Source organism: Panthera tigris, chromosome D1 (assembly GCF_018350195.1).
Source record: "Panthera tigris isolate Pti1 chromosome D1, P.tigris_Pti1_mat1.1, whole genome shotgun sequence".
Taxonomy (NCBI): Eukaryota; Metazoa; Chordata; class Mammalia; order Carnivora; family Felidae; genus Panthera; species Panthera tigris.
The window spans coordinates 97,162,761-97,172,554 of record NC_056669.1 but is presented as its reverse complement, the minus strand read 5'-3'; the positions used below and the strand labels follow the sequence as shown (position 1 = coordinate 97,172,554).

General features: G+C 55.7%; 2 protein-coding genes across 4 annotated transcripts; both read right to left on the bottom strand.

The window, feature by feature from the left end:
* Positions 1 to 249: 249 nt before the first annotated feature.
* On the bottom strand, positions 250 to 6,232 carry SLC35C1 (solute carrier family 35 member C1). 3 transcript variants are annotated; one of them, XM_042958793.1, is made up of 3 exons: positions 6,110 to 6,232; positions 4,249 to 4,775; positions 250 to 954 (listed from the first exon to the last, which is right to left on the bottom strand). In XM_042958793.1, the coding sequence occupies exons 2-3, from the start codon at positions 4,742 to 4,744 to the stop codon at positions 395 to 397; spliced, it is 1,056 nt and encodes a 351-aa protein (XP_042814727.1). In that variant the 5' UTR covers positions 4,745 to 4,775; positions 6,110 to 6,232; the 3' UTR covers positions 250 to 394. The 3 variants fall into 3 exon arrangements, with proteins under 3 accessions (XP_042814727.1, XP_042814726.1, XP_007082163.1); XM_042958792.1 differs by lacking the exon at positions 6,110 to 6,232 and adding an exon at positions 6,013 to 6,084; XM_007082101.2 differs by lacking the exon at positions 6,110 to 6,232 and having other exon boundaries at positions 4,249 to 5,392.
* A 2,263-nt stretch (positions 6,233 to 8,495) lies between these two features.
* On the bottom strand, positions 8,496 to 9,545 carry LOC102973017 (ubiquitin thioesterase OTUB1). Its single transcript, XM_007082183.3, has 2 exons — positions 9,523 to 9,545; positions 8,496 to 9,455 (listed from the first exon to the last, which is right to left on the bottom strand). Exons 1-2 carry the CDS (start codon positions 9,543 to 9,545, stop codon positions 8,648 to 8,650), a joined length of 831 nt encoding a protein of 276 aa, XP_007082245.1. The 3' UTR covers positions 8,496 to 8,647.
* Positions 9,546 to 9,794: the final 249 nt, after the last annotated feature.

Genomic DNA, 9,794 nt, shown 5'->3' with positions numbered 1-9,794 from the left:
CCCTGAGTATAAGTGAAGACTTACTACTGTCCCTCAAAGCTGTGGCCCGTCCCCAACCCCAAAGGTCATGTGGAGGTAGAAGGCCCCGGAAGGGGACAGGATGGGGTGCTGCCCTTCTCCTACTCCCCGAAAGCGAGTGCTCTTCCAGAGAAACTCATTGGCTGTTCCCAGGGGGTCCTGCCTCCCTAGGGGAGGACAAAACTCAGAAACAGGAAAGGCGGTCGAGATAGGTTTGGCAACTTTCCGACATCATTTGAAAACACTGGCTCTATTTCAACCACCCGATTTGTGAGCAGGTTTGTAAACAATACCCCCTCCAGACTACCTCTCAGGGTCCAGAGAGCGGCCCTGGGCATTCTCCCCCACTGGGCCATCCCCAGGTCCCTGCAGGAGCTCACACCCCCATGCTGCTCTTCTCGTCCTCTTTGGGGCTGGGTTCCTCCTGAATCTTCTTCATCTCCCAGCCCCTGACCCAGGTGTAGGCAGAGGAGCCCCCCAGCACCATCATGTTGCTTGTCCACCAGAGGAAGCTCTTGGTCTCCTCGTAGTAGAGCACAGCCAGCACCGTCTGGGCACAGGCTTTGGTGGTGCCGGACACGTTATGGGTCAGGGGGCTGGTGAACTTGATCTGTAGTCCCGTCACGTAGCCGATGGCAAAGCCGAACAGGCCGCCCAGGGTCATCATGCCCCAGAAGTGGGCGCTGCCCAGCTGGGAAAAGTCACGGAGGGTCTGAAGCTCCCCCAGCAGCAGGAACAAGGGCAGGAAGAGGACGCAGGCATTGACGTTGTTGTAGAAGGTCAGACGCCAGATGCTGCCATCCACGGCCGGGAGCACCTTCTTGGTGTAGATGGCGTTGAGCGAGACACAGAGGCTGGCGAGCACGCCAAAGAGGGTGCCTGTCCAAGACAGGGTGCCCTCAGCCCCCTCCTGGTCCACACCAAGCCAGAAGCCACCTGCGGTGGAGACAGGAGAGGGGCAAAGAGGATGAGGACGGGGAGGAAGAAGGACAGAGAGTTTTGCCACCGAAGGTCACAGACCGTAATGCTGCCCTCACTGTCCCGTCCTCCCGGCCCTCTCTGCAATAAACATGTCCAAACTCTCTACTACATGCAAAGCACCATACAAAGGCTGGGGAAGTGGCCCAGGACATGAATGCTTTCTCGGGAGCTTACATACTAGCAGAGGAGAACGACGTTAAGACGATTCATTTCGCAGTTATTTCTTTAATTACAATTGTAATGAGGGCCATAAAACAGTGCAGCATGCTGTGAGCACCCATAACCAGGGCAACTGTGCTGGCCTGGGGCATCTGGAAAGTAGTGCTGGAAATGAGCTCCAAAGGGCTGAGTGCTTAGTGGTTAAGGTGACCTTGGGCAAGTGATTTAAGGTCTCAGAGCCCTGGCTTCCTTGTCTGTAAAATGGGAGCCTATAATGAGTTAGAATCACTTGTGGCCTGAGGTCTTTTGGGACAGTCACTCTTTCTGCCACCCTCATCTTGTGTCACCTCCTGCTCACAGAGCCTCCATGGTCCCTGCAAGACCCCTTGCCTGTCACCTGCCCATGGGGACTGTCCCATCTCTTTGGCTACACCCCACCTTCCCAGGAGGCAGGGCCTGAATCTTACATGTGCTGTACCTCGTGCCACAGCATCTGGTAACATGGGGGAGTAGGAGAAGTTTTGGTGTCAGAGAGATTTGGGCTCCAATTGGGTTCTGCCATTTAGAGGCTGCATGGCCTGAGGAAAGGTGACTTAACTTTTCTGAGCTCCCATTTCCTTCATCTATAGAGACCCGGGTCACTTTCTCGACCCCCTAACTCCAACCACACTACCCTCCACCTTGCAACTAGAATGATCTTCCTAAAGTACGGATAGATCTGCTCAGGTCCTGTCCTGGCTTAAAGCCCCTCCTCACCTACTACCTTCAGGAAACCTTCCAGACTCACTTAACTTGGGCAAGGCCCCCGATGGCCCGAGCATGAAGAAACACACAGGTACTTTCTTCTGCCTAGAACACTGTGTCCTCACGCCTTCCTTATACCCATCTAGCACTTCCTCCGGGACAACTGCTTAGATTACCCCATTTCCAACTTTGCTTCCCTCCCCACCCCCACCAGGGTCCCTGTAGCACCTTCTATTACCCCAATCACAGCCTCACCCCTGCAGCATAACTCACTTACTGCCCTGCATCATCACCATGCCCTCCGGGAGCCCAGGAGCCCGGTCCCCTTTGGCCGAATTTGTATCCCCAAAGTTTGGCCCAGTCTCTGGCACGTGCCTGGCCATCCGTTCATATTTGTTGGCTGCCTGAAAGAATGCATGAACTCAGGTTGTTCTGGAGGTGGCTTTGGGGGTTGAAGGAGGTAAGGCCCCTCCTATGTTGCAGGCACATTCTGGGTCTTGGCAGGGCCTTTGCAAACAGGTATCTGTAGACCTGCTCTGGGGGTGTGGAGGGTTAGCCAGAGCGCCCCCAGTCCTCTGGCTCGTGACCTTCCAAGTCCAGAAGGGACCCCCACCCCAAGGCTCCACACCCTAGAGGGAACTCACACCCAATACTGGGAAAGGAGGAAGGGCCCCGGAATAGTCACCTGAGACCCATCTTAAGGGGAAGCGAAGCAGAGAGGGGGCTGGGGCCCCTGCCCCATCAGTGTGGCCAGTGAAGGCACTTTCTCTGACGCTATCACACTATCAGCTACTTTGATTACTTTTAGGACTTGGGCCCAGTTTCCCTAGCGACTTCACCTTTCTTCGTGCAAATTCTCGCATCAGGAGGCTCCCCTCTCCCTGCTCCCCCTCCCCCCTTCATAGGGTCCAGTGAGGCTGAAGTGGAGACCCCTGAGGCGTTTGGCTAAGTGAGGCCTGTGACTCTGCATCAGCTCTGGGCAGCGGTGAGGTGGGGTGGGGCGAGGGGGCAGCTGAAAATCCGCCAGGGGTCTCAGCAGCTCCTTCTCCTCTAACCTTGGCCTTCTCCCGTCTCCCATCCTGGGCCTGGACTGAGCAGCCCTATATCCAGCAGTTGCTCAATGAGAGTAACATTTTCTAGGACAGGCGGCATGGGATGGGCCCCTCCCCTGCAACCAGTGAGACTGGGCCTGGGACTCGGAGACACCAGCGAAGAATATGTAGGTCAACCAACACGAACTTTACAGCCCCAGGAAAAACGTGAACAGGTTCAAAGAAAGACCACATTCCTGGATGACAGAGCCCTGCGAGGATTCTGAGGGAAGCGGGTGCACTCTTACCCAGAGTGCTGCAAACACCCCTTCTGTGATGATGGAAATGTTCTATCATCTGCGCTGTCCAATATAGTAGCCACTGGTCACATGTGGCTACTGAGCACCTGACACGTGGCTACAGAATGGGGTTGTTAACACCTGCAACTGAGGAACTGACTTTTTAAAATGTCATTGAATCTGAATGAATGGAAATGGAAATAGACACGTGGTTGGTGGCTACTGTGTTGGACAGTGCAGCTATAATCTCTAGGGGACAAGAGGAGAGCAGGGGGGGTTAAAAGCATAGACCCCAGAGTCTGGCCAATCTGGGTTTGTGCCCCAGCTTGGCGACTTTCTAGCTGTGTGGCCCGGGGCAAGTCACTTAACCTCTCTGAGCTTCAGTTTCCTGGTTTGTATGGAGTTGATCAAGGTGATGCTACCTCCCAGGGGACCTCTGGGGAACAAAGGAGATGCTAAATGTGAATGCTTGGCACCATGTCCCCGTCAATAATTCTTATTTTCTAAGGGTCAAGCGTGGGAAGACAGCTAAGACCTCTCAAAGCTTATTTCTTGCCACTGTCTTAGCCATCACTATGAGCCTACAAGGTCAGAGGGTGATGGTATATTTATTACAAGATGCATTCTCTGGAAATAGCACTGGATGGAGAGTCAGGACACTTGAGCTCTTGAGAAGCAACACAGTGGTCAAGCACAGGGAGCCAGACTGCTTGAGATCAGATCCCAACTCTGCCACTTATTAGCTGTGTGATTTTCAACAAATTATTTACCTTCTCTGTACCTTGGTTTTTTCCCCTCTGTGAAAGGTAGATCTAATCCCATCTTGTTCTGAGGGGCCCTGGGTGGGCCCCTGACTTGCTGGGTGACCTCAGGGAGCTTACTGTCTCTGGGCCCCAGGCTCTTCCCCAAGGGAGCTGGGACAGATAAAATCCAACGATGCCTGGCAGGGTTGATCTTTGGGGTTTGGGTCCCTGCGCCCCACCCCCCACTCCCCGTGGCCCTGGCTGGCCACTCACCGATGATGATGCCGCAGGTGAGCAAGGCATAGAAGGAGGTGGTTTGCTTGAGCAGCAAGTAGGACAGCAGCACATTGAAGACAGTGGTGAGTGAGCGGCCCACGTTGTAGAAGGCCACGCCGACGTACTTGAGGCAGAGGTTATTGAAGGTGATCATGCTGATGAAGACGACAGACAGGGGCAGAACACTGCGGGTCACCCTGAGGTCCAGGCGCAGGGTGGGAAAGTCCATGGCACCGGGGCAGCAGGCCGCCAGTATGCTGAGGCTCTTGCACAGCAGCGTGGTCACCAGGCACTGGTAGAAGGTGACGAAGATGGGGGTGTCCAGCTGTAGGGAGGGGCTGCCCAGCAGATACTTGTTCAGGAACACCATGGAGATGGAGGTGACCCAGTAGAGAGACACCACCAGCGTGATCTGCAACGCCCGCAGCAGAAAGGGCTTCTCCTTGCTGGCCTCTGCCTCTCCGGAGGGGTCGGAAGCCCCCATCAGTGCCATGTGCAGGATCCTGGACCGCTTCAAAGGGGCCCTGTTCATGGTAGCAGAGGAACTGGGTCACTCTACAGCCAGAACTGGAGTACAGGGCAATCAGCTCCTGTCTTTCTGCAAGCCGCAGCCCTCAACTGTCACATGGCAGATGGCCTAGAGGCCTCTCCACCGAGAGGTTCTGCTGTGGGGGAAGCCTCACAATCTGCCCCCACTCTGAGGTGGCTCATGAGACGAGACACAGGGAAGGGGTGAGGGACAGGCTAAGGTTGGACAGAAGAGGCCTTGTAGGGATGGGTCTCAGGAAGAAGGGAGGGGAGAGGAAAGGAAGGAGAGGGGGAGGGGGAGGAAGGCAGGGCGAAGGTGCTGAAGGGCGGAGGACAGCGCGGGGAAGCGACGCCGGGAGAGGGAGGCATGGGCGAAAAGGGTTTGCAGGGGGAAAGGGGAGGCGTGCAGTAAGATGAACGGAGGGAAGGCGTGCGAGGGGTTTGGAAAGAGGGGTGCAGGGAAGCTCAGAGGTGCTCGTGGCGGGGGCCCAAAGGGCGCGGGAGGAGGCCGGGCCTGCCCAAGCCCGCGGCGCGCAGCTCTTCGGCGCATAGGCTGCCGTACAGCCCCGGTGCCTCCGGACAGCCGAGGCCGTTCTCCCCCGCGAGGCGGGCCCAGGACTCATTTCCTGACACGCCCCCGACCCCTCCTTAAAGGGCCCGCACGCCCGGCGTCACCCTTAAAGCCACAGCCGGCCAGAAACATCCTTCCGAGTCAGGCTTGCGTCTGTGTCCCCGCCTCCTCTCCGCTCCGGTGCGCTCCCGGCCCGGGGATAGTGGGGCGGGGGGGAGTCGGCCCCCGCGGAAGGTTCCTATAGGTGCTTGAGCCTCGGCCCCCTTTTTGCAATCCCCCCTCCCCCACCCCTGCCCAGCTCTGTCTTGTCCAGACGCTAACTGTCCCCGACTCCGTACGTCCTCTGCGCCCCTCATCCCGGGCCCGACCGCACCCCCAGAGCCTTGGCGGCGCCCCGCATCCCTTGGCGTCCAGAGACCCCCTACGAGTCCTCCCTCCCTCTGCTAGCCCCACCTCACTCTCCCATGGTGCAGTCCCTTCCTATCTCCCCCATTTCCAGCTCCCCCATCCCTCTTCCAAGGCAGAGACGATCCGGGACGCTCCCTGAGGCCCGAGGCCACACTATCCCGTCTGGATTTCAATCAACCCTCGCGATCTGCCCCCCCCCCCACCCTCATTTGGGCACAGCCGGATCTGAGCCTCAAGGCAACAACCACGCTCACCCCTCGGGCTCCTTCCCCCTTCCAAAACGCCTCCTCCTCAAGGCAGGCCCAGCCGCTAGCTCTGGCCCCGGGGCCTCGGTGGCGACCCCGCGCTCACCTCCTCCTTTGCACTGGCGGTCCGCCCGAGCTACCTAGCGCCGCACCTGCAGCACCGCACCTAGGGCCGCGCCCACGGAAGACTACTTCCTGCTCCCAGCCCCGGGCGTGGATGCCAAGCCAACCTCGCTGGCCCGCTCCCCACGTGGAGCCCGGAGGCGGCGGCAAGCCACCCGGGACCCAGCCTGACCTTGGCCCTGGGTTGTCCCGCCCCTCGTGGGAGCAAGCATCTTTCTGTTTCCAAGGCCACCCCGGCCCTGGTACCCCGCCCCGGCCCGCCCGGGATCCCTCGCTCCAGTTACCGCCTCCTGCATGTCCAGGGACCCGGCTTCATCCCTGGCCCACCGCGCACCCGTCCAGAGCTAACAGAAGTGCGTTTGAGAACAGCCCGGATTCTTCCTGCGGGTAGTGAGCGGCGGGGGGGTTAATCCGCTCTCTCCCAGGGACCGGGCCTGGGCAGTCAGACCAGCCCGAGTCTGTCTCTCATCAGGCAGCCTGGAGGGCCGACTTCTCCCTGGTTTGTGCTCTGGCACCACTCTGGACGCCAGGGGTTGGCGTCTCACTTCTGAGTTCTTTGTTGTAAAAAAAAAAAAAAAAAGAAGGGGGTTGGCGGGACTATACCAGGGGGTCCCAACCTTCTTGCTCATTAGTCTAGCTGGTATGGTTGAAAGTAGGGACTGCCATCTGCAGTATTTCGAACACTGTTTAATTAGTACCATTTACTGTACAGGTGAGATGTCTTAGATTTGCTTTAAAATACTCAGAATACTTACCAAAGAGAGAGGAAAAAAAAGAGGTGGGTAGCTAGGTAAAATTAGATAGGCAAAATGTTGATAATTGTTGAGGCTGGGCATAGATACACGGGGGTTATAAGAGTCATTTTGCTTTTGTGTACGTTTGAAATTTTCCATAATAAAAGGGTAGAATCTATGGAGTACATTTAAAGTTTCACAGGCTAACGGCAAAACCCTGACCCCAGCTTAACACAGCCCTTGGTGGGCTCTGTGGAACTGGAAGGGTTAATAACCCCCAAGGCAGGTGCAAATTTCCCGGAGTGAGCTCCACCCCAGGCCTATTCTTTTCCACCAGCCCTCTGGCCTTTGCTCTAAGGTACCTGCACTCCTCCTTCCTCCAGAGAGGGGACTTCCTGCTACTTAGTTATGGGCTAGTCTCCAGCTGGAGAATGCCACCGGATCACCTTGTCGCCTTGGGGATCAAATTACCCTTTTGAGAACAGAAAGACTTAAAGGAACTGAGCTGGTCATCAGAATCTTACTTGGAGAGTCTCATTCCAGGGTCAAACTTTGAAGGCTGTGGGTTTCAGTTTGTCAAGGGCAATGGCTATTTGCTCTTGGGCCTGATATTTCACTTTGACAAATAATTTAATGACAAACAGGGCAAACTTGTCTGTAAGAGGCCCTGGTTTCCTGGAAGGGCCCTGCTCCTTGGCACATAAACAGAATTAATTTATCTAATGAATGTGCTGCCACTTTGCACCCCTAGGGAAGCAATATGTGCTGTATATAGGCCAGATGCCCTTCGCTGAGAGAGACCAGGGGCAGTCCATGCTGGGTACGTGGGGGCACAGTCTGGGCTCTCCACAGGTGACCGAAATGTATTCCTGTCTCCAAACGCTCCCCTTCCGTTGTACCTGAAATTCCACCATTAGCTTCACTCCCCTGCATTAAGGTGGTAACAGGCCAGTACACCGAGTTTCCCAGATTCTAATCCTTTTTGTTCCGCATGAGGGAAAGGGGGAGGGATGTGTAATTCTAAGGGGTCTAAGGCCTCAGGAGGTGTGCGCTTCGCACAATCGGTTTGCTTTTGAATTTTTCTTAAGGAATCTTAGTTGTTTAAAGCATTCGTCAAGGGTGGGGTTTTAGGTCTCGTCAAGAGTAATTACCTAGTGTGTGAACTTGATGTGGGGCAGAACATAAGGTCGTCATCCTGGCAGGTGGAAGGCTGTAATAATCCAGGAAGGAGGGCCCTTTATGGGTGTGGTTCTGTTCTTGCCTTGGCCGGGAGCCACTGATGACGTCAGAAGGCGATCCCTACGAGACAGAGTGAACAAAACTGACCTCCCAGGTATAGGGGGCAGTGGATGTGTACCAGTAGGGCCCGAGTTTCGGGGAACTCAGAGAGGTCAACTATCTCACCTCTGAGTTCAACAAGGACTCATGAACCTACTTTGCATGGTGGACACTACTCGTTGTCTACCCAAATTCAATCTCCCATTTGTCCCAAATCATTGGATGGTAGCTAGTCATGTGGTTGCTCAGCCAGAGACTACCTTTCCCAGCCTCCCTTGTGGGTAGGTGAACCATGTGACTCAATGGATGATAAAAGGAGGTGATGCATGTCCTTTTTTTTTTTTTTTTTTTTCACCACCAGCATCCCCTTTAATAAAATGTGGAAGGTCGTGTGACGGGGGGAGGAGGGGAGTGAAGTATGACCATTTACAACCACAAAAAACCTCTGTACATGTCTAGCGCCTGGCAGAGGGGAGGGCAGGCAGGGCAGTGGCAGGCCAGGGCCAGCCCTATTTGTAGAGGATGTCGTAGTGTCCAGGCTGATAGAGAAGGTCGACCTTGGGCTCGGAGCCCTCGGGAAAGATGTGCGGGTTGGTGGTGCCGCCCTCGCCGCGGTCCATGTATTCCACCTGGATGGAGACGCTGAGGGCCTGGGCCATTGCGATGATGTGAATGTGGTCACTCTCTTTGCACGTGGGCTCCACCTCCTGCTGACAGAACTCCTTGACGGTCCGCCCACCCTCGATGAAGTGCTCGAAGAACTTGCTCTCGCGCTGCAGGTAGCCTGACGTGAGCAGCCGCAGGTACACCACCAGGTAGTCCGAGGTACTCTGGTCATTGAAGGAGGCCAGCAGGTCGGCTACTGAGGTCTGCTTCTCCACCTGCTCGATCAGGTCCATGAACGTGTTGTGGAAATCCTCAATTGTGAACTCGGTGAAGCCCTGGGACACCAGGTCCTCTTTGCTCTTGGCAGACACGGCCTTAAACCGTTGCAATTCCCTGCTGTCATCCAGCAGCGCCTCCAAGTGGGAGAATCCAAAAGCTCGGTAGAAGCAGTTTCCATCAGGCCTGGTCTTGCGGATGTACGAGTCCTTTTTGTGGAGGTCCTTGATCTTCTGTTGATAGATGTTGTCATCCTCAGCATACTCCTTGTATAAGACCGAAAGCTCCAGACGCTCCGAGACCAGAGGGTTCTGCACTGCAATCTCTTGCTGAATTCGGTCCTGCTGAGCCATGATGGCTTCATCATGGTGTCGAGCATCACCCGTGTCCCAGCAGCCCCAAGTATGGTTGCCATCTTTTGGCTGAAGGGTGCCACTGGGGAAGTAATAACAGAGTATTCAGCCCCAGTGTCAACCATGAAAGTTATTGTTCGGCCCCCTACCTGTATTTCGACCGTGGGCTCATGGGGGCCAAGAATGAAAAGAGCCTGGTCCCCCTTAGTCCAATTCTATCCTGGCCAGACCGACGAGGTTCTTGCCTTGAGGTTCCTCCCGATATCGGCTGGGTTTTGAGGGCCCCTTCCGATTCGGACATTCATTCTTCCAGTGTCCCTTCTCTTTGCAGCATGTACATTGGTCCTTTGCTAAGGGGGCTCTGGGCTTCCCCCCTTTTGGCGGTTGGGGTCTTCCCGTCTTTGCAGCATCTGTTTCTTTT